The sequence below is a fragment of the Sciurus vulgaris genome (genome assembly GCF_902686455.1).
Source record: "Sciurus vulgaris genome assembly, chromosome: 4".
Classification (NCBI taxonomy): Eukaryota; Metazoa; Chordata; class Mammalia; order Rodentia; family Sciuridae; genus Sciurus; species Sciurus vulgaris.
In genome coordinates this window covers 100,537,902-100,561,421 of record NC_136464.1, presented here as the reverse complement: position 1 = coordinate 100,561,421, position 23,520 = coordinate 100,537,902, and the positions used below count along the sequence as shown (strand labels likewise).

Below are 23,520 nucleotides of genomic sequence, written 5' to 3'. Positions count from 1 at the left end.
AGAGGTCACATAAGCACAGCATCTCCACACTGCCACAGGTATCCATGAAGAACGCTAAAGGAATGAGCATGGGCTTAGCAGCCTGTGAGCCAGCACTGTGCTGGGCACTTTACAGACATCTCTAATCCTCACCACAGTGCTATCAAGCTGCTATCATCAGCCCATTTTTTAATCTCAGCTCAGTAAGTTTGAGAAGATTGCCCTAAGTTGCATGGCAAGTAGGCCTGACAGAGCTGAGATGCTAAGCCCTTTTTCTTCCACTACTCCACGCTTTATGTCTAAGCTCAACCTGTTCAGAATGCAGAGAGTAGATCCTTCCGTGAAAACACAGTAAACTGAAAAATCAACTTGAAAGATAAAGAAATGGAACATGAGTTAATATGACCAGTATTATCTGAAATACAAGGCATTCGTGTAGAAAAATGAAAGAATGAAGAAAAAGGGAGGGAGAAAAGAGAAAGGGGTCAGGAAAATAGAAACCTAGAGCTTCGAGCACACAGCAGATTTTGTGAAAACATATGACACAACTCAGCAGCCAATAGGCAAAAATAATTCAGTGCTATGACAAAGCAATCATATTAAGCACTACCAAGAGAGGGATGTTTTTGGCATGACCTTGGCAAGTCTGTTCTTAGAATACTGCCTTGAGCTTTGGGCACTTCATTACAAAGGAAAAGCAAACTTAAATGGAGATTTTGAAAAGAAAAGAAAAAAAAAAAAAAACTAAAAAGAAGAAAAAAAAACTTTAAGAGTGAATCAACTTATGGCAGAATTTGAAGCATTTAGAGAAAGCGGGAAAGAAGACAGCTCTGAGCATGTCTCTACCACTTAACACCATAGCCTTTTAATCCTCAGGGGGAAGCCCAATGCTTAAGGGCTGTCAGGAATGCAGGGTTTTGTTTTGTTTTGTTTTCCCATGATGTGGCTGAGGCACACCAGGCCAGCAGGCTGATAAATGCTGATAAATGATGTTTCTACACAAGGTCAAGTCAGTTCCTGGTGTAGAGGGAAGCAGGAGGGACAATGTGGCCAAGTCATTGCTGAAGATGCCCCAGGGCACTGGCTCCCAATTGACTCCAGTGGGGCCAAGCTTTTTTTGTGAGGCCCAAAGGACCCTCCTAGGCTAGGTCACAGAACAACACAGTGGCAACATCTTCTGGGTAGCTGATGATGCTGACAGGGGAGGACCCTCCAAATGTCAATGAATAAGACTCTGGCAGCAGTTGAGAGAAACAGAAGCAGAGACAAGATGAATCAGGGTACATCTAACAACCCCAGATTTCTAAACCCTGTAGCAAAGTCACCTTCTTTACTGATGAGTTTTTTCTCTGCAAGAACACCCGCCTGTTTCTGTCCATCTCCCCTGTGAATGATCCTGACATTCTCTCCTACCCCTAGATTTAAGTTCCATCCTGCAAGCTCTGAGCCATTTTTATACATAATTCTAACATTTATTGCACCAAATTATAATTCTTCGTTACTGTCTGACTCTCCCAACAAAGTTGCAAATTCTTTCTGAATCAGTTCTAAAATTACCCACTAGAGGAGGTATATTTGCTTTTGTAGGTACAGTCGATTCTCATTACTCATTGTTGTTAAATTCTATAAAATCTCCCAGAATACTGAACCAATGCTGCTGGGAAAAATACAGGGTTATGTTTCTGTGAGCCTCCAGCCATACATTTTTGTCGAACTATCCAAACATAACCTTATTTTGTGTGTGTTTCTGTTTAAGAATGCCTTACTTAACATGTAATACCAATTCATTAACATCAGATTTACAGTCAACATCACCTAAGGATTGAACAATGCTTTTCTAATGAACAAATCTGCTCCACAAGATATCTTGGCATTTTTGGGCTTTTGGTTAACACTACACAGCACATCAGCACTATGCTGTGGATGTTTTATATGGCAAGATCACCAACAAAAGTCACAAAATATAAAATACACGGCATCAAGTACATCCCCAGAAGGACCCTGTTTACCTGAGACAAGAAAGCAAAGCTTGGCCTTCTTTGACCTGAACTGGGAAGGTACATGTGAAAGACTCATTTTTTTTTTTTTTTTCACTTCTCTGCACATGTCCAAAAATAATCATGCAAGTGAAACAAATATTGAGTTGGGGGGGTATAGGCAGATTTTAGTAAATAAGTAAGTTCACAAATACAGAATCTACAAGTATGGGTATCCACTGTATATTCAGTACCTACTAAGGTACCTGGCATGTATTAGTGATGGGTGATTGAAAATGGTTGTTAACTTTGTGAAAGCAAGTAAGAAAGAGCAAATGAGTGTGCAAGTAAGTGAACTGTGAAGACTGAATGTGTGTGAGTGTGTGAATGGAAGAGAGAGTATAGGGGCAAGTAATGGGCTGTGGCTATAGCTCAGTGAGAGAGTGTTTGCCTAGCATGTGTGAGGCACTGGGTTCTATCCTCAGCACCATATTAAAAAATAAATAATAAAATAAAGGTAAAGAATGATATGTCAAAAAAGAAAAGCATGTGAACAGAAAAGTAAGTGCATACGTGAACATGAAAGAATGCGTGAGTGTGCAAGTGAGTGTTTGAGTGCATAACAAACTGACTAGAAAATGCTCCCAATCTGCACTCTCATTCTGAATCAGGCTGCCAACAGCACCAATTCAAGAACTAAGGAGGATGCTCAGTGATCCAAAATTGTCTAAGAGACTGAGGCTCCAATTGAGGGGTAGCTTAGGGTTCTACATGGCTAACAATCTATTCTGAAAAAACGGGTAAGCCTAGAGAGGTGAGATAAGGACAGTGGTAAGAGAAAGTGGAAGACAAGGATTCCTGGATTTGGAAGGCAGGTATGGTCAAAGGAAGATAGGAAGAGTATAGGGCCACAGGTTGTTCCTCTATTGTCCTTAACATTGTTTCCTGGTTGTACTCATAGTCCCCATATACACTGATCGGACTCCCCCCGTGTGTACTGAGGCTCAGGACTCTGGGAAGCAGGGTCAGCCCTGCCAATAAACCAAAGAAATGAAACTTCCATTGCACAGATCCACTGCTCTTTTTAAATGTATACACCAACTATTCAGTAATGAATTCATTTTATACTCTTCATGAATTCACAGGAGCTGTTTCCACAATGCATTTTTCAATCAAAAGAAATTTATAATTATTAAAATGTGGGGTTTTCTAATTTTTTTTATCCAAAAGAGTCCCTCAAGTTGGTGAGGAACCAAAGGGTATACGTCAATTCTTCCAGCTCAAAAATACCTACTTGTAAATTGGGTACTAAAAATCCAGGGTCAGTCTTATCTTCTTTTTGTATTAAAAACAGAGAGAGAAAGAAAAGAAACAAGTGATTGTATCCATTTGGTCATTCAATACTTATTAAGCACCAAATGCATGCAAGACTGTTTTAGGTACTGGTAGTATTTTGGGAAACTAAAGTAACTGAGCCCTGGCTTCCCAGAGTTTAGGCTTTAGGAAATGGACAGCTTTAATATTCATCTGACTTGGGGCTTCCTGAAACCTTCTTCCCAAGTCTTTCTCATCAGGAGTCTGTAGCAGGGATTGAGACAGAAGGGTTCCTGAAAATCCAGCAGAATGGAGCAACGAATTTGAGTGACACTGAGGGTAGGCAGAGAGCAGAGCCAAGATCATATGTGAAAGCTGCACCTGTCACAAGATTCTGCTGCAGATTCCTGAGCCTGAAGAAAGATCAGCCCTGAGCATGTTCCCTGGGACCCCAAGCCATTCTTCAAAATCTCTCATGAGCAACTTAAATCCTTCCCAGGCTGGGGATGTAGCTCAGTGGTAGAGTGCTTGCCTAGTAAACTTGGGGCCCTGGGTTCCATTCTCAACAATAAGCCAAAAAACAAAAACAAAAACAAAACTAAATCCTTCTTAACTCTTGAGAAATCTATAGATCTATGATTTGATCATACTAACTTGGCATATTTTAAGTGTGCCTCAATCATTGAATGTTATCACCCTATTCAACAACGTAAACCTAAAATTAAATCAATAAAAACATTACTAAAAATATAGTTTTCCACTAACTAAAAGCTAAAGCTAACTAAAGTCTAGATTTGAAGAAAACCTATGAACCACCAAATAAAAACTAGGTCACTAAACGGAAAAAGTCCTTCACAATCTGTGAAAGGAATAGTAAATTATTGCTCCACTATGTGGTTAATTCTGGTTTTAAAAAATATATATTATTCACAAAAATGGATGCTCACTCTTAACATGCATATGTATCAGAAAAGATTTATTTACCTATGTTCCAATCCTGATTTGTCACTTGCTATCCATCTGTGACCTTAAGTCACCAAGCCATTAAAATATCACTTTCCTCACTTCTAAAACAAGGACAGCATATGAACTAAATTATATAGAAGATATTCTACTGAGGTGCTGCCCTCTTTATCATCTAAAAATTATTATCTAATCATTTGAAAACTGACCATACACTTATGAAATATAAAGCAATGCTCTATTATCCAAAATATCTGTTGAAAACCACCCATTTCTAGAGCATGCCTGATATCTGGTTGATTTCCAAAACAAACATACCCCTTCATTTCCTTCATAGGAACTGCATTCCTTGGAGGGTCTGTGCAGGACATGTCTGAACACCTCCCATCAAAGCAATCTGAACTGAACCACCACAAAGATAAATTACCAAGCTTAGTGGTGATTCGCCATTTTGGCAAGGTATCCTGTTCAATGAATACACAAGACTGTTCTGCTGTTCAAAAGTTGCTCAGGACTGCTCCTACAGAGCAACTGCCATAATAAAGTTCTTGGTCCAACATGCCCAAACCTCCATCCTGCCCAGAACTTCTTACCTACAGCCATGTTTTTTAACACTGACATCTGCAGATCCCTAGAAGACAAAGGGCATGATCCAGGGGGCCTAAATCTCTCAATAAGAATGTTTTCACTTCATCCTTTCATTGCAATGAAAAAGCAAAGGAACTGCTTCAAAAATCTTCAGAATTCCCCAGATGAACACCTCATGACCACATACTGCCACCCAAGACTGTACAGTCAGCCCTCTGTATCTGTAAGTGCCACATTTGCGAACCAACCAGGAAACAAAAATATTCAGAAAAAAAAACTGCATCTACATCTATACTGACTCACACAGATTTTTCTCTTATTATTCCCTCAACAACACAGTATAACAACTGTTTACATGGCATTTATATGGTGTTAGGTATTAAGTCATCTAGAGATGATTTAAACTCAAATACTATGCCATTTTACATAAGGGACTTGAACATGAAAAGATTTCGGTATTTGAGGGGGGACCTGAAACCAATACCCCCATGGAGATGGAAGGGCTACTATACTGGGGTTTAAAATTACTTTCAGTGCTAAAATAGTAATACTTACATCATCAGCATTAATAGGAAAAGAAAAAGACATACTTGGTCAGTAGGTTTAGGACAAGTGAAGACCAGATGACATCATTTGGTCTCACAGTAATTCAAACAGGAGGAAGTTGGGAGCTCTAAGTGCTCTAAAGAACAGGCATGCTGAGCTCAAACAAAGCTGAATCACAGCTGGCAGGGCCATATTGACAGTGAGACAGTATCCTAGTTTCAAGTAACACATTCATCACATTAAACCAACTATGCCAATTTAAATTTTATCAGTCTTATGGTTTAGCTTGAATATTAATTATAAATATGATTTGAATTACAGTTGTTATGGAGGTGTGAGTTTAAGGAAGGAATTCAGATCTAGTCTCATGTTTGCATATATGAAATAACATAAAATAAGTTAAATCAATATGGAGTTCTAAGGATCTGAGATCCAATCAGTCATCCATGGACTGTGCATCCACAGATCCAACCAATCAATCACAGATCAAATGAAAAATTACATCTGTAATGAACATGTACAGATTTTTTTCTTGTTATTACTCCCTAAACAACACAACTATTTACATAGCTTTACATCGCATCAGGTATCATAAGTCATCTAGAGATTATTTGAAGTTTAAAGAAGGATGTTTGTGGTAGGTTCTCTGCAAATATTGCACTATTTTATTTAAGGGACATAAGCATCCATAGATTTTAGAAATCATGGTGTATCCTGGAACCCTGCAATACCCTGCAGATACCAAATGTCTTTGGTATCTGCAGGGTATTATTTTGTTTTGTTTTTTCTTTTAAAGAAGTTGATACATTCTTCAATTCTGGAACAGATAGATCTACAGGGTTCTTCCCACCTACCCCACAATATGGAAACCACATGCAAAGAACTTCAGAAGCTGATATACCTACCCAAAAAAGACAACTTCCTGAACTAGTATATGTACTAAGAGGAAGTTTGTGTGCATTAGAAACACAGGCAAAACCCATCACACATTGGTGACTGACTACACAGATTCATGTAAACCAAACCTACTAGTAACACCTGTTTAGCAAGCACAAGTGTCAGAATGATGGCTGGAATGGATGCAAGGCACTGCTCTGAGACTGTAAGAGCTAAGCCTAAGTCCTCTGCAGCTACCTATTCTAAGCCTTTGAGCAAGTTAGTTAACGTCTCTCATTTTTAGTTTGGTAGCTGAATGAGATAACTCCCAGGGAAATACCTGGACTTTATAAGTGGACAACCACAGAGTACACAGAGCTTTCACTGCATGATGCTCAAATATAGCGGACTGTGTGTACATGGTTCGGGACTGGTTGAATAATTGGGTCAATGAACATTTACCATGTGCCAACTGCACATAAAGTGCATGCCGAGCCTCTGGGAAATAGAAAGATTACAAAGACAGACACTCTGACTCCAAAATCTTCATTGAGTGGGAGAAACCAACAAGAATTAAAATTCCTGGGAGAATAAAGTAAGTGCTATAAAGGGAGACAAACCAGAGATGCTGGCACTTCCCAGTATATGTGCTCTCCTCTGGCATCACTTTTGTAGATTCCATACTCCATGTTCCTACATCATTACAATTTTAGTTATTTCTACCTTTTTTTAATGAAAACATCAAATACCTTTTATTAAGTTCAAGTTTCTGGGAGTTTTTTTTCATGGCATTCTTCTTTTTTTCTTTCTGTATTTTTTATTGATGAATTAGATGATGATGGAATTTGTTGTTACATATTTGTACAGGCACACGATATAACATAGCATTCTTTTTTAATAAGACATTTATTATAACTACTTATTTTTGATGTTTTAAAGTATCTTGATAATACTGAGATAATTTAGATTAAGCCACTAAAAGTAACTTTCTGAATCATATCTCCAGTTTCTTTAATAAGAACAAAAGGGACACATATAAACCAGTACTCTGATTCTCTGAGTGGGGGTGTGTGTGTCTGTGTGCATGCACATACGTGCACATATGCATGTACAATCTAACTACCTCTCTAGATTTCAAGTAGCAAGATATTCTGATCTTAGCATTTGAAGAGCTATGGGCCCTCTCCTGTCTTCCCTTCCTTTGCTGATACTCCGATTCATTCCTCAAAGCCCATTTTAAATGTTACCCACCCAAGTTTCCCAAGTAGTTCTTTAAAACACTCCTCCGGGTTCTCAAGAAATTTGTGCATTCCTTGACTACAATGAATTTCACACTGCACTGAATTCTTTGTAAATATGTTTCTCCAGCAAATTTTGAGATATCAGTTTCATACTTATACCCTACTCACTGTGCTAGACACAGGGTATGAATGTCTGTGAAACAAATGACCAAGCAAATGGATGAATAAATGGATAGATAACTTGAAACAAGAATACAGTAATCAAACTACACTCCAGAGCTAGGTTTTCCTAATCAAATCATGATACACATTATCAATATAGTTGTTCCTCTTTCCATATTCTAATAGGATATCAGAATCCTACCTATTTTTTTAAGAACTATCATTTGTTCACTTCTGTCATCTTAGATTGACTCTCAAAGTGAACTTGGAGGCAAAAAAAACTACTAGATGAAAGAGTAAATTAATATTAAAGAATGATAAAATTATGGCACTTGCAGGCAAATGGATGAAACTGGAGAATATCATGCTAAGTGAGATAAGCCAATCTCAAAAATCCAAAGGACGAATGATCTCACTAATAAGCAGATGATGACACATAATGGGGGGTGGGAGGGCTTAGTGTTAGGGTTAGGTTTAGGGTTAGGGTTAGGGAGGGGGGCAAGAATGGAGGAAGGAAGGACTGTATAGAGGGAAAAGAGGGGTGGGAGGTGTGGGGAGAAGGGAAAAGATAACAGAATCAATCAAACAACATTACCCTATGTAAATTTATGATTACACAAATGGTATGCCTTTACTCCATGTACACAGAAACAACATGTATCCCATTTGTTTACAATAAAAAAAAGCAAAAGTACATTTTAAATGAATTTTTGCTACATTGACACATTAATTTACTTTATAAAACTGATTCCTATTTCCCCAAATCTCTTATTTACCTTCTTTTATAATGAAATCAGTCTTTTCAAAGTTTTTCTAACATTTCAAAACAAAGCTTCACTTCAGTGTACTGGGCTTATGGAATATCACAGAGATAAGAATTTCATAAGATTCAAATTTTAGTGTGTAATAATACAATGATCACTTTCTTTTCTTTCCTTCTCTTAGTCTCATCAAGTAAAAATGAGATATTTTAATCACTCTTCATTCCCACTGCTACACCAGTTGTGACAACTGCAAACCCAGAAGAATATCTGAGATTCCAGCCCCAGAGGAACAAGGTTTCCTCTTCATTCTCCCCCTCACCTGCATGAGGTAGAGACCAAAGGGAAATAACCTGTGCCTGGGAAGCTCCCCTCCCAGATCTGCACAAAAAGCTCTCATTGCATACACATTCAGTGTAATCAGAGATGATCATGGGTGAAGCACAGAAGACCATCCCTAGTAAAACCTGAAAAATCCAAACTATAGAATTCTTGCAATCCATCCAGAATGGAAAGTCACATCCCAGATGTCTATCTCAAGCTCATCATCTCAGAGATGAGAAAAATGAGGGCCCATTGCCTACTACAGTAGCAGAGATGGAATGAGAACTCAACCATGCTCTTGCCACTACACTATCTTTTCTCCAGCTCAACCATATGCCCCTCAGGCTGTGCACACCAGGGACAGCATAGACACGGTCCAATTAAACATAGGAGTGGAAGACATTCTTCATCCAACTGGAGTTCTGAATATACACTGACCATACAAGCAGAGATACACTGGGGTTCATGCCTATATATCTAATGAGGCTTTGAAAAAACCACAACTTTTAATTCATGTTACTCCTATGAACATTTATTCAGTACCTACCAAGGGCAAGAGCCATTGCTATTTATTAGGCAATATTAAAAAGAAAAATGTGGTCCATACCTTTTTGATCCATTAGTGGATATAAAAGTTCATTTGGCCATACTAAAAATTGCACTGCTTCCAACATAAGAATGAAAATGTAAACAAAGTATTACTGGGACCCAGTGGAAAACACAAGAAATGCCAACCAGAATAACTAGGGCTAGAGTTAGGAGTGCAATGAAAGTTTAGGAAAAGAGGTATTGTTTTCACTGAATCTTAAAGGGTGCTGCTTCATCAAGCAGAGAAGGGGAGAGAAAGGCATTCCAGAGAGAGGAATTAACTTGACCATGTGTACCTGTCAGATTGCACAACATATTTGGAGAATGGCAAACGGACAAACTCAAATCACATGGGGAAATAGGTACTAGAGATAATGCTAGCAATGCAGTTTCAGGAAAAAAAATGGCTTATGAAAAGTATTGAATGCTATGCTCATGAACGTGAGCATTGCCAGCCATGGTCGCACACGTCTGAAATCCCAGCAGCTCGGAATTCTGAGGCAGGAAGATCTTGAGTTCAAAGCCAGCCTTGGCAAAAAGCGAGGTACAAAGCAACTCAGTGAGACCCCATCTCTAAATAAAATACAAAATAGGGATGGGGATGTGGCTCAGTAGTCGAGTGCCCCTAAATTCAATTCCTGGTATCAAAAAAAAAAAAAAAAAAAAAGAATATGGGCATTATCTTTCCAAGCCAAATATTGGAATGGATCTCCATGAAGAAGTGACATTTATATCTGAATATTGAAGGTAATTCTGTCATTAATGTGGAGAATGAATTGGAGATGGCAGACACTGAATGCAGGGAAGCAGCCAAAAGTATGTTTCCACAAGAAAATTAAAATATGATCAAGTGTCTCTCAGAGCATGCTTTCCTCAAGAGCAATTTCCAAGCCTGATGATACTCTTTCACATGAAAAAGTATGTTATTTCAAAAGCACACATGGAAGAAGAGCCATTTTGCCTTTTCCTGGATTCCCTCCTTTGTCCAGCTAGGATTGTCAACTAGCAATGTGGCCACACAGCAAGGCAGGTGAAAGTCTATTTCTAACCACACATTCTATGTGCTCAAAAGCCCTAAACAAGGCAGTCAGGATTCACAGAAAATATAACAAGACAGTTTAGCTACTCAGGCAACACACAAGATGGTGTTCTCCAAATTTCTACCTCCTAGGTACCAGTTCCTGCAATATTATCACCAATATTAGGTTCGCATTCAATGTACCTTCACTAAGCACTGTATCATGAGCTACAGCTTACACAAGCAAGAGGGTAGCCATAGGAGAGAGAACTCAGGAAGCCACTGAAATAATCCAGACAGGGAGATGAGGCTCTACCCTGTCAACAATTCTATAAGCAAATTTGCTGAACAGAAAATTTGATGTGATCTTCTTGTTGACCAATAAGTCACAGGAGTCTGAATCATGTCAGTGATTTCATCTGACAGGATGGTCATCCCTCAATTGGTGAGAATACTCCAAAGAGGCATGCAAAGGCAATCTTTGGAGCAAGAAACAAATAATATGGCCTCTACTTGGATTTTCTCATTCATCATATCCTTTAAAAATGCTTACTTCGATGCATGTTTTATAAAACAATATAACATGTGAATTATACTTTTATATACAGTTTTGAATAATTTAATATGCATATGCTAAGATATATATACTCAAAATACCCCCTTCGATGGGGTATGCATACTCAAAAAAAAAAAATTGATGGGGTACATGATCAGAAAAGTTTGGAGACCACTGTGATAAGCTCATAGACCTTCCATCCACTTAAAGATAGCATTTCTGTTCTTTTCAGAAAAAGTATTTTATTGAGTTGAACTGGGATCAACTGACTTAAATCCACATTACATACCTAACAGTGAAATAATTGAGGATATGAAAAAAGGAAAACATCATTTTATATTTTTTAAGTTTAAAAGCTTTCTCTGTCTTCTATCTCACATATGTTTCTTTGCACTTGCAAGTGCTGACAAAGTCGTTTAGGAAATAAATGTTTGTCTAAACCAAGAACTGTGTTTCAAAATCTACACTCAATTCTTTACCTAACAAATGTATATTTTAAAAATTTATCTCTTAAGAGACACTTACTAAACATATTTAAATATCTTTAAAAATCGACCTATAATTTAAAATTTTACCAAGGTTGAAAAGTCATAATACATCATGTGTCATTAACAATGTTGTGTTAGCCAAACACAGTGTGGCTCAGGGCTGCAATCCCAGCAACTTGGGAGACCAGGTCAGGAGTATCACAAGTTCAAGGCCAGCCTTATCAACTTAGTGAGACCCTGTCTCAAAATAAATATAAAAAGGGCTAGGGATGGAGCTCTGTGGTAGCACCCCTGGGTTCAATCCCCAGTATGGGGGCGGGGGGGGGGGGTTATATTCAAATGCAGGCCATTATTTCTTGTTATCCAAAATCTTTGAAAAAACTTTAATATACATATTTATACCACATATGTGTGTGAACATGTTGAAGTAGTATATCTAGAAAAAACATTTGCCTTTCATTTCCATTAACTGAGGACTCCATCCCAGTCTGAGCTTCTTTTAATTTTCAACTTTTCATAGCCTCAAAGTTCTTGTATTTCAGATAACTTGGATTAAATTCTCATTTGACCATCAATAATTCTAATTAAAAAAACAAATTTCATTACAAATTTATTATTAAAATACTAACTATAAAGTAACTAATAATCTATTATTTGTATTCACCTTTAGCAAAAATTTAGTCCCTACTCTGTACCATGCATACATGTTTTAGGTACTTGGAGGAGTGAAGAGATACAAGGATCAGTCATTCTCTGCAGAGGCAGGGACTGTCTCATTCACAGCTACACCCCAGCACCCAGCATAATGCCTGGTACCTGGCAGGGCACAACATACACTTCATCACTGCCTCCCCCAAGGGCCTTCCAACCTAGGAGGGGTGGGAAGTGAAACTGGAAGGAAAAAAGAAACTCAATACTTGCAAATAATTACAATGTTGTTAGATTCTTATTCACATATGAGAATATCTGACAATTCCCATTTCCCTTCTCTCCTGGCTTAATGGAAGTTTTATGTTGCTCAGAGAAAAGGTTTAGACTCACTGCATGGTCTATTTCTAGTTTTAATTACAATGCTTAGCAAAGCCTGGGAGATCATTTCAATTCATTTCAAAAATAACTCCCATTCAATACAAGAAGATGGGATTTTTCACAGTTGTGAATTTTTATTTACTTGATAATGAAGATGGTTTGGCATATAAATAAAGCACTTTCTTTGCAACTTTGGTCTAGTAAAAATGCAGAGCTGATGATCTATTAATAAAAATGAATGGCTTACAGGCTCAGTTTCATTTCTAGCTCTTTTTAGTCTAGAGAAAATACAGCTCAAATAAAACATGGGACACAGAAACTGACAAAGTCTCTCCCAGTACTTACTGATCCATACAGCTCCCCCTTCTCATTCATCCCGAGGTAGAGTCCACTGTCCACTCCACGAATGCTGACCAGGCCCACTGCTATACTGATAAATTCCAGAATGCCTGTGAGACAAACAGCAGAAGACAGAGAACAGATTATCATACAGAGCAGGTCCTCAGAGTCTCAGGATCCCTAGGTGTTTACAAAGGAAGCTGAGCTCAGTTCCCAACTTGGATAACTTGGAATTAAAGAAGTATGATCTCTTTTAAAACCACTGCCTAAAAGAATTGATTTTCCACCTAAGTGTGTGGCGTCTCACACTTACAGTCCCAACCATTTGGAAGACTGAGGTAGAAGGACTGCTTGAGCCCAGGAGTTTGAGGACATCCTGGGTAACACAGGGAGACTCCATCTCAAAATAAGCCAACCCCCAAAAAAATTAATAAATAAAAAAAATATATATATACATATATCAACATGATTTACATAAAAAAACTTTTTTAAAAATTCAAAAAAATAATACCTACATAGACATGCTAAGAAATGGTAGAACTGACACATAGTCAATGTATATATTCTAATGACACTAAAAGTATTATTCAAGAAACGACCTACTTCCACTTTGTAAGTGTAAAATGAAGTATTTGTGTATGTGTATCTTGGTCTTGGACTTCTGAGTCTCTAGAACTGTGAAAAGTTAATATCTGCTGTTTAAATAAAAAAAAGTTATTTTTTGTATAAGTACAGATCATAAAACATTCTATTCAGAGAATGGTCTCATGTCACTCAAAGTAACAGTATGAGGTGTTATCTAAAGTCTGGATTTAAATTACCCAGTTCTTGATTGTGTAACTTTATTGAGCTCAATTTGAAAAACTAAAATAGCCCACACACATCCCTAATATCTCTGCTTAAACAAAGTATTGATTTTTGCTGTGCTTATCTAAACCTCAAAGTGACAGTTAAGCAATTAAGATAGCACAATATTCTGGAGGGGGAAATGCTTGTTTCAAAATGCTCTTGATTTAAAATAGGCATGGGATATTATATCCCCAAACCAAATCAAAATAATGATCTTCTTTTATTTCCTTCTTTCCCTTTGCTTACCTCACTAAGAATAACAACACCTAAGTTGGGCATAAATCCAGAATTTTATGGCCACACAACAGCAACTTCAATTTCTCTAACTGTACTGTTGTTTTAAGATGATTATCCCACAATATATTCAGGGCACTACTAACATTTCTTGTACTCAACCATTCCCCAATTCTGTTATAAATTAAAAAGTGCTATACGTTGTGCAGACTTTGGATCAATGCATACCAAATACTGAGTTCTAATTTTTAAAATATCTTTAAATATTGAAAAATTTACTTATGTTCAAGAGTTTAGAAAGAACTCAGAGTAACACTGTGCTATAGTCAGTCTCATGTGACTAATAAAAAAGCACTTACATGGATTTTTGAACAATTAATTTTGCAACTCTCACAAAACAGACTGGGCTGAAATCAAATGAAGACAAGAACTACATAAATCTAATAAAGCAAAGAATTAACTCAGGAGGAAACTCTGTTCCAAGGTGATACAAAAAAAAAAAGCTATTTCTTCTAAAAAGGTATTCTTAATATTTTTATAAGTATAAAATGTTACAGATTGTCTCATGCGTAGTTGACAGAATATCTATCTGCACATGCAAACTTATTTATTTTAATACAATGTGAAATAGTATATAGAAAAAGTATAAATAGAAATTACATATTACATTTTGAATCTACTAACCTATGTCTCTGTCATGGAAGACATATATAAAACAGGTCAATTTATGACTCCCCTTCCCTATATCTCACAAAGCAAACAAGAAGATAAACGTGGCAATATTTTCATGAGATTCATTTCACATGAGATGCACTCCCTTTTGGTGTAATCGGTTTATTTCACTGTACCATTTCTAAATCTTATGATTCAAAATAATCAAAATTGTGGCATTTTATTCCCATTAGGAATCTCATACACATGAATCTCTCCTCTGCTACCTGGAAGTGCACTACAATCTAGGTCATACTTATCCTGAAATTAGCATAAGGAGTTAAGTCATATCCAATTTTCATTATAACATGTAATACAGGAAATTTTTTGCCCCCATTTAGGTCTGAACAATTTAATTTACCAGGTCAATGAAGAAAGGTTTCATAATAAAACTAAAAGATACCTGTGTCCTCTAAGAGGGTATGTGATGATCTTTCTGTTTTCCCTAAACTTGAGTCAGCTCTGAGAACTAATAATGAATAGTAGACAACATTGCCCATCAGGTGCAATGAAAAACATGATTTCACAAAAAAAATTTGACTGGCTAGTCTACAGATGGATAACAGTAACACAACAATAGTGATCATTATAATAGCTAGAATACTTGAACATCTAATCTGTGACAAATGAGAGGACTTCTCTCTTTCAGTCCTCAGGACAACCCTAGACATTATCACGTGTGCCTATGAGGAAACTGATATTTCAGAAGGGTAAGTAACTTGTACCACATGATCAGACTTTAAAGCCTAGTTATGCATATTTTTTATTTGTTTTTACTTTTCTTTCAGGTATTTATGATTTCTAAACCACTTTCATACTGCTAAGCTCCAAATTTATTATTATTGCATAATTTGGAAACAAAACTATTAAGATGTCTATGTCAGGTTTTTTCTGGTATTGACAACATAGCTAAAATTCACATGCATTCATTTATTTATTCAACAAACTATTATTGAGGGACTATCATAAGCCAAGCACCATGCCATTTATTAAGTACATAAAATTAAATAATGTCTGATCAATGCACTATACCATCAAATTGCTCACCAGATACAAAAGTCCTCCCTTATCTGTGAGGGATATATTCATTGGATGCCTGAAATCACAAAGAGTACCAAATCCTAAAATATATTATGTTTTTTCCTATTCATACATACCCAGGATAAAGTTTAACTTGTAAATTAGGTACAGTAAGAGATCAATAATAACTAGTAAAAAGGAAACAATTATAATATACTATAATAAAAGTTACTTAAAACTTATAAACTATGTATTTCTGGAATTTTCCATTTAATATTTTCAGATCACAGTTGGCCACAGGTAACTGAAATTGCAGAAAGTATAACTGCAGATAAAGAGAACAACTTTAATAGGAAGAATAAAAGATAACTATGATAATAATGTAGTGACTGCAAAGAGAGGGAGATGTTCAGAGTATGGGCAGCATCCAAAGGTGGGTGGTTCATGCAGTTTTGGGAAGGCAAGTCAGAGGCAGTTTCCTGAAAAAAATACCTGAGATAAATCTCCAAGGAATTATCCAAACAAGAAGGAATGATCTAGTGACCCCAGGTGGAAAAGATTTCATCATCTCAAACCACCATCCATATCTCTGCAGCTCCTTGAAAACAGAGACGCCAAAAGAGCAGCCCAGATTTTTATGAGGTCACCTCAGTGATCCAAGGGCAAATTGAAAACCTGGGTGTATGAGTCACGGCCTTTCTCCCACACCCAGAGAATACTAATGTTGTAAGGTCAAGGAGACCTGGCAACCTGGTAACAGGATCCCACCCCAACCACACTGGAATCCTTATCCCTCCTGGTACCATGTTGTCCACAATGAACTCTCTAACCTCAGTCAGGTCAATTAAGCCCTTACTGGGCCAGATTTGGTGCCAGGCAAGTGCTTCTAATTCCTCCCTCTAATACCACCCACTCACTCCCCATGTTATCTGTTTACTCACGTAAACATGAGTAAGCACACTGGGCAGCATAGACAGTGCTGGATCAATAATGGCTCAGGAGTTTTCTCCACAGAGACACTTGAATGTTTAGTGATCAAGGGGAAAGGAAGGAAAAGAAGCAAGAGAGGAAGGAAGGAGAGAGGAAATAATGAGACTGTGCCTAAAAATTTAAATTGTGGGCCTTACCTGTGTATCATGGTAGCCTGTCTCTTGTCCTAGCAGATACAACCTCAACATCCTCAGCTTTAGAAGGGCCACAGTAAGAGATAGTGATGGAGTCACGTGGGATACACAAGGTCAGTGACTAGAGTCATCCCTCTATTCTCTTTCCCTGTGGCCAACAATTCCAAATGATGATGGTCTTATTGGGCCTCACATGGTCTGATGAGGTCCAGGATTGTCTGTGGACCATAAGAAACCAAGTCCAGCTAGACACCATGGTGAACACCTCTAATCCCAGCAGCTTGGGAGCCTGAAGCAGGAGTTTAAAGCCAGTCTCAGCAACAAGGAGGTGCTAAGAAACTCAGTGAGACCCTGTCTCTAAATAAAATATAAGATAGGGCTGGGTTGTGACTCAGTGATCAAGTTCAATACCCAGTATCCCCCAAAAAAAGGAAGAAAGAAAAGAAACCAAGTCCATGCCTAAGACTACTTCAGGAAAATGTCTACATCAAACCTTAGTCCTTGTCCCAGTCTGGCACTTCCCCAGCTCTGTCCAAATGGTCCATTAGCCCCATGCTGACCAAGTCTCCTAGAGACCACCTTAACCTTCAAGGAAAGGCCAGCCATGAGAAGTAGGAGAGCAGACCCAAGCTGCTTTATCCTGGCCCACATTAAACAACCTTCAAGCTAAAAGTCTCAACACTTAACATATCTGCCCTCTGTTAAAATGCCCAGATGAGCAAAACATTTGCAGAAGGCATGTGACATACACTATAGTCCCAGATACTAAGGAGGCTGAGGCAGGAGGATCACCTGAGCCCAGAACACATACATACATACATACATATACACACACATACGCATATACGTAAGTGTGTACATATATACACATACATGAGAGATACACACATACACAGATTGTTGACAGAAGCATGATATGAGGAAGTCAAAATGGATGATTAAGCCCCTTCTCTGAAAATGTTCACCCAGAGAAGCCCACACCAGGCTCCAGATCCTGCATCCAGTAAGTCCAAATCTGTAGCAACTAGAGCAAACCAGAGTTAATTTAGGAAATGACCAACTGAATGGGATGTAAAACCTCACCAATTTTTCAAGAATCTGAAGCAAGCCTAAAAACAGCCCCTTAAATAGGCAGCTTTCCCCTAGTAAGACACTGAAAAGCAAGATACAAAGAATAAGATTTCTTAAAGTATGAAACCCTGGAAATATTTTTTTTTAATTTCCCTTTATTAAAAAAAAAATCACTCCATCATATTTCTATGTTCTTGTGCAATCTCCACTTAACACCTGACTCCCTTTCAATGTGGGCAGCCTCAGTTGGGGAGCTCACCTGGGGTCCTGATTAAGTATAGCACCATGCCAAGAGTGAACCTACTTAAGCTTCCCCAGGTCCAACATTCAGTCTTATTGCTCAACATTACCATTGCCCCAATTTTCTGCTCAACTCTTTTTTCCTTTCCATCTAGCAAGGCTGGAGTATTTGTGAAAATACATAAATATATGAAAGAAAGCCGCTTGCTCCCCCAGCCTGTATTACCCAGAGATACAATTCCCAGTTCTCCTTGCTCAACCTTTCCTCCACACCACTACCCCCAAAGGAAAAAACAAAGGGCTCCCTTAAGGTCCCACCTAAGTTGTCCCTGCTGCAGCTCCTGTTGGAACAAAACTGATTCCCCCACCCCCACATCCCCTGCACTGCTGCTGCTGTGTCACAGCCAAGCTAGCCAGCCCCTGCAGTCACCTGCAGCTGCATGGGGGCGGCAGAAATAATTTTTCCAGCACGTTTCCTCCTGCCATTCCATTTCAGGTAGAAAATGCACCTTCTATTTTAATCAAGGTGTAAACCCACCCCAACCCCCAACCCACAGCTACTCTGAAACTGAGGGTAAAGATGAAGTCCCCAGAGAAGAGCGAGAGTGAGAAGCTGGAGGCCTCTGCTGGGGGAAGGAAGAGGGTAAAAGGTGAGGCGGCAGCGGCTAGCGGGAGCGCCAGGTGCGACGAGCTGCCGCAGCCCCTCAGCCCCCTCCCTTTGCCCGCTAGCTCCCTGCACCCTCCAGAATCGCGCCTCTGGGTCCTAGCGCCGCAGTCTCCTTCCGGGCGGGGCTAGGAAGTCAGGAGTAGGAGGCTCCCGGCACACGCACCGCGCTGCAGAGGTTGCTAATATTGGGACCTGCCGCAGAGGCAGCAGCGGGAGACCGCGGCACTGCTGTCACCCCGGGGGCCCGTTTCTCACTGCAACCGGATGAAAGACTTAAATAACCCTCCTGCCTCACACTCCTTCCCCACCCCCACTGCGCACAGCCACCCACTCAGCTCCATCCAAACGAGGGTGAGTGGCAGAGCGAAGCGCTAGAGCCCTTCCCCCGCGGCCGACACAGGGCCGACCTACTAGCTAGCGGCCGAGGTGCCACGGGTCCCCAACCTGGGCCGGGACTTCCGCTCTCCACCTATCAAACACCGCCCCCCCACACACACTGTGCCGAAGATCCTAAGGAGTAGCGATGTCACTTCCTTGGCGACACCTTTCTCCAACCTCTAGGATCGAGGAAGGGTGAGGAAATCTAGTTTTTTGTTCAATGCTCTCCTATTCGACCCCTGTACCTGTAGTCCTTGTCCACTGACCCCAGAACGTTCCCCCCTCGCTCTCCCCACCCGCGTAGTCCCCACCCTTGCATCCTTGCTCTCCTCGGTGACAGTTACTGAATTTCTGGTGACTCGACTGCGTGTGACAAACGTCCTATCCTAAAGGTGACTGCATAAAAAAAAAAAAAAAAGAAAGAAAGAAAGAAAAGCCATGGGGGAGGTGCGTGGAGAAGCCCCAACTACAACATCCTATAATCTCTCCATGCCAGGGCACCGCCGAGCTGCACCCGAGAAAATTCACACAATGAAGCTGGTCCTGGCCCGCCGCGACGCCCCTGCAGCTGTGCGCCCCCTTTGCGCCCTGGCACGCACCGCGGGCTCCCCCCAACCCAGAGGCGGGCACTTCAGTGGGGGCGCAGAAAAACTGGCCCGCAGAGCCCTACTCTCCGAAAGCGGTTAACAATAGCACACCGCCCCCCTCCGCCCGCCTCTGCGGCCCTTTGTCCCTCACCCTTTCCCCTGCAGCTCTTACCCTTTTCCCCGCCCCGGGACCCCGACCCACCTCCCGGACACCGTGGAGCCCATCGACTGTCCAAAACCCTGCTGCGTGCTTCAAAAAGAGGGGGAGGGACCCGGAATGAGACTGCGGAGCTCTGGGATCCGATCTCCAGCCTGTCCTCACTCCCCGCCACCAACTCTCCAGCAACGGCGCGCGCCTTCAGCCGTTCCCACACCGCAAACCCCCGCGCTGCCCCGGGCGGCGGCTGTCAGCACTACCAGACCCACACTCGTACACAAAGAGAAAGCGAAGGGACTGAACTCGGGCAAAAATGAAACTCAAATCCTCTAAATGAGGCTAAAAGTGTGTCAGACCCTGCCCACCGCCCCCAGACACGAGTCGTCCTGGCAGCACCGAAGGGCGCTCCCGATCCAGGGGGAAAGGGAATCAGAAACCGAGGGCCTTTAGGACCGCACGGAGCTACCCGAGCAGCCGCCGAGTGCGCTGCGGGGCCGAGGCTACCAAGCCCGCACCTGCTGGCCGCGAGCGGGAGGGCTGGGACTCCGGCTGCGAAGCGCACCTAACTGGCCGCCCACGTCACTCTCCGGCTGCTCTCGCTAACCGGCTAGTGGCCGCTTGGGACTCGGACACACTCGCTCTCCCACCCACGGCCGCCCACCTCCTGTTGTTCTGGTATTGAATGCTAAGCACGGTGGCAGCCCTTAAAGCGACCAGCTAGAAAAGCACTTTTAGTAAAGTTCAGTCTTCCCGTTGCAACAATCAGAAGCTACGTTTACTTCTGGGGCGGTGGGAGAACAGTTACATTTTAACTTAATAATTGCACAGCGAAGAGTAGGTATTTTTATTTTTTTTTTTTTTAAGTAGTGAGGGAAGAAGGCTGGAGAAATTTACTATTTATCGCTTTGGGCTCAGGCTTATTAGTGATCAAGGAGAAAAAACTGGGCCTCGTGTATCTGAAACTATCCTCATCCCAGGCCTGAGTCCTCCTCACCTTCTGGCATCATCTACAGTCCAACGAAGCTAAACATGTAGTTTAGATTGTGCTCCACATCTGGCATTAAAGCATGAGGAAGAAAAATCACCACAGGACTTTGTTTTTTACGACCTAGTTTAAGTATTGTCAGGTGGGTTCACTCAGAAGTTAACTCCTTCCAACAGTCTGGTTACCCAAACTGGCGCTTAATTTAAAAAAAAAAAAAAAAAAAAAAAAGTAAGGGGGGGGGGCTAGATTCCTCCACCCTAATCAGGACTATGTTGGTTGACTTTGTGCTGTGGGGCTAAAGGTGCCCCAGCAGGCACGTGTGTGCAGGCATCAAAACGGGCAGAGTCACCACCCTCTAGTCTGCAGCCCTCAGTGCTGAGTCACAAATACCCTCCTAGGAAAATGAAATCCTCAGAATGCCCTTTAAAATTAGCTTGCAGCTTTTGCACGGGCATGCACACACACATCAGAGAGCCACCCAGGAAACCCACACGGGGCTGCACACTGTAGAAATTAAAATACAGAGGCTATAACTTGGTAACTGGAAGGACAAACACCCCTGGTGTGCATTCTGTCCTTTCCCAAGTCATTTTCCCCAAAGCCTCTGACCCTGCTATTCAGAGTCTAAAATATGACTTTTAGTCCGCCTCCCAACAGAACAATCAGTCAGCAATCTTCGCCTACGGGGCTTTTCAGACACTCGTGGGGGGAATAAACAATACAATTAATTTACAATTCGAACAGAATACTTATTAGAGGAAAAGGGGAAACCTTAATCTGGGCATAATATACCCACTGCCTTAAGGAAACTGAATGCATTTTTAAGTACTTAGTAGTTAATGATTAAAGCTTTAAACTCGTGGAATCAGTCCATTCAAAAGAAACTTCCTATATCCGATCTTCCCATGCATTTGATGCAAAAGAACTAGGGACTTGTGTTATATTCATAAGTCATGCCCCCCTTTAAAAAAAGGGGGGGGGCCTTTCAACGTACACTTGCAACAGTGCCAGCGACTGATCTGCAATTCCGTAGGCTCCCCCCACCCCATGAGCTGGCAAGGCAGAGAGAAAAAAGAGAGAGAAAGAGAGAGGGAAAGAGAGAGAGCTCCCTTCCCGCCCCCCCCCCCCCCCCCCCGCCTAACCACCCCTTCTTGGTAGTTACAGTCCGAACATGTCATCCTATGGACACTATAGGGTTAATGGTATACCTACCAAATCGGCTGTGGTCTTTCCTGGTTCCCTGGATAGTACCGTTGGGGAAGATTTCTAAGTGAAATCCAGTCCTGCAGTATAGCTGCCTCCGCCTGAGAATCCCCTTTAAATGATCCAAGTCCGTGACTGCGGGTCCCCTGGGGAGCCCCCCTGCTTCGGACTGACCCAGGTGGTCACTTAACAAAACCGGGCTGTCCACCGGCAACACGGGTACATTCCCAAACGGTACCGCATCCTGCACACCGAAATAGTTCCCAACTTCACCTAAGGGAGCCATCAGAAGACTCGGCTTTTGGAGCACAAGAATAAACAATAATGATGGTGTCAACCCAGGAGATATTAGGCGAGGTATATCCAACTCCCCTCCCTTACTGCAGTTGCAGGGAGAGAGGGAAAAGAAAAGGTTCTTTTCTTCAATCCATTAAATGCATAAATAAAAGTAATCTGCTGCTTCACTGGCACAGGTTCAAGGTCAAACCACTGATAGTCTAAGAAACCACCACTTTATACTCACACACTGACATATTGATAAACATATCTATGTATCTCTATAGATAGATCCCCAGCTCTTAGCAGGCAAAAAGGTCTTCATCCCATCCGACCGTAATAAGGGAAAAAAATCCGTAGTTTCTCCATTTGCTTTGAGATCAGAATGACCATAGCAACTTAAATGCCTAGGCGTTATTATAGGGATTTTTAAGATGCACGGGCTACGTCAGAATTTACGGATCCTGACTCCAGGAAGGCATGCGCTGTTTTTACTCTCTAACCGACTCTGCAGACATCAGCATGAATCCTTCAAGGGGGAAAAAAAAATCTCACGGTGGTGGCGGCGACGAATCTCCCCTCCCAGTCCCCCCTCCAAAAAATAATAATAATAAAACAAAAAGAAGAAAAAACTTTAGGCGTCCAAAGCTAGTATCCAGAATTCTCCAGAGGCTCTGCAGAGGTCCATTGGCTTAGAACCGGTGGGCAGCGGCGAGCGAGGAGAGCCGCGTCCGGGAGCTCGCGTGCCGCCCTGGCTGCCGCGAACAGGTGTTGCCGCGCCGGCTCGCGGAGCGTTGTAGCCGGGCGGAGCGCTCCTCCTGCGCAGCCCCCGCCGGCGCGCAGAGTGGCGCAGGCAGCGGCATTGGGCTGGGTTTAAGGTAGCGCCGCGGCCGCCAGGGAGCCCCGCGGTCCTAGCGCTCGTCCTGCTGCCCGCGCCGCTCTGCGGCAGGCGGGGCGCAGCCATGCAGAGCGCGGAACTTCCTGGGAAGACGGTCGAGGAACCCTTGCTTCATAAAGAAAAGCAAATGAAAGATGCACAGCCAGAGGCAGGAGGAAGAAATCCGGAGTCTCCGGAGACTCCCAAGTTCTCCTGCGGAAGAGAAACTGGTAAACTGAAATCAGCTCTATACATTGATGCAGGTTTAGAATGAAACTGGAAAACTAGTTTTCACGTGGACGCTGTAATCTTGCGTCGCATTGTAAAATATGACTTAGTTGAGGGAACGGGATGGTTTAATGGGCTTGGACGAACAGGCAGTTTTCCTTTCAT

At 41.3% G+C, this 23,520-nt stretch overlaps 1 protein-coding gene across 3 annotated transcripts in view; it reads right to left on the bottom strand.

The window, feature by feature from the left end:
* The window catches only part of FGF9 (fibroblast growth factor 9), a 36,164-nt gene extending 13,086 nt beyond the window's left edge, over positions 1 to 23,078 (bottom strand). The window contains exons 1-2 of one of the 3 annotated variants that reach the window (XM_079135877.1): positions 21,984 to 23,078; positions 12,755 to 12,858 (exon numbers count right to left, since the gene is read on the bottom strand). In XM_079135877.1, coding sequence (XP_078992003.1) covers positions 12,755 to 12,858; positions 21,984 to 22,260 — 381 coding nt within the window. In that variant the 5' untranslated portion in view covers positions 22,261 to 23,078. Of the gene's footprint in view, positions 1 to 12,754; positions 12,859 to 16,689; positions 17,189 to 19,831; positions 20,885 to 21,983 lie in introns of those variants that run through there. The other 2 variants (XM_079135879.1, XM_079135878.1) reach the window with 2 other exon arrangements.
* Between the last annotated feature and the right edge of the window lie 442 nt (positions 23,079 to 23,520).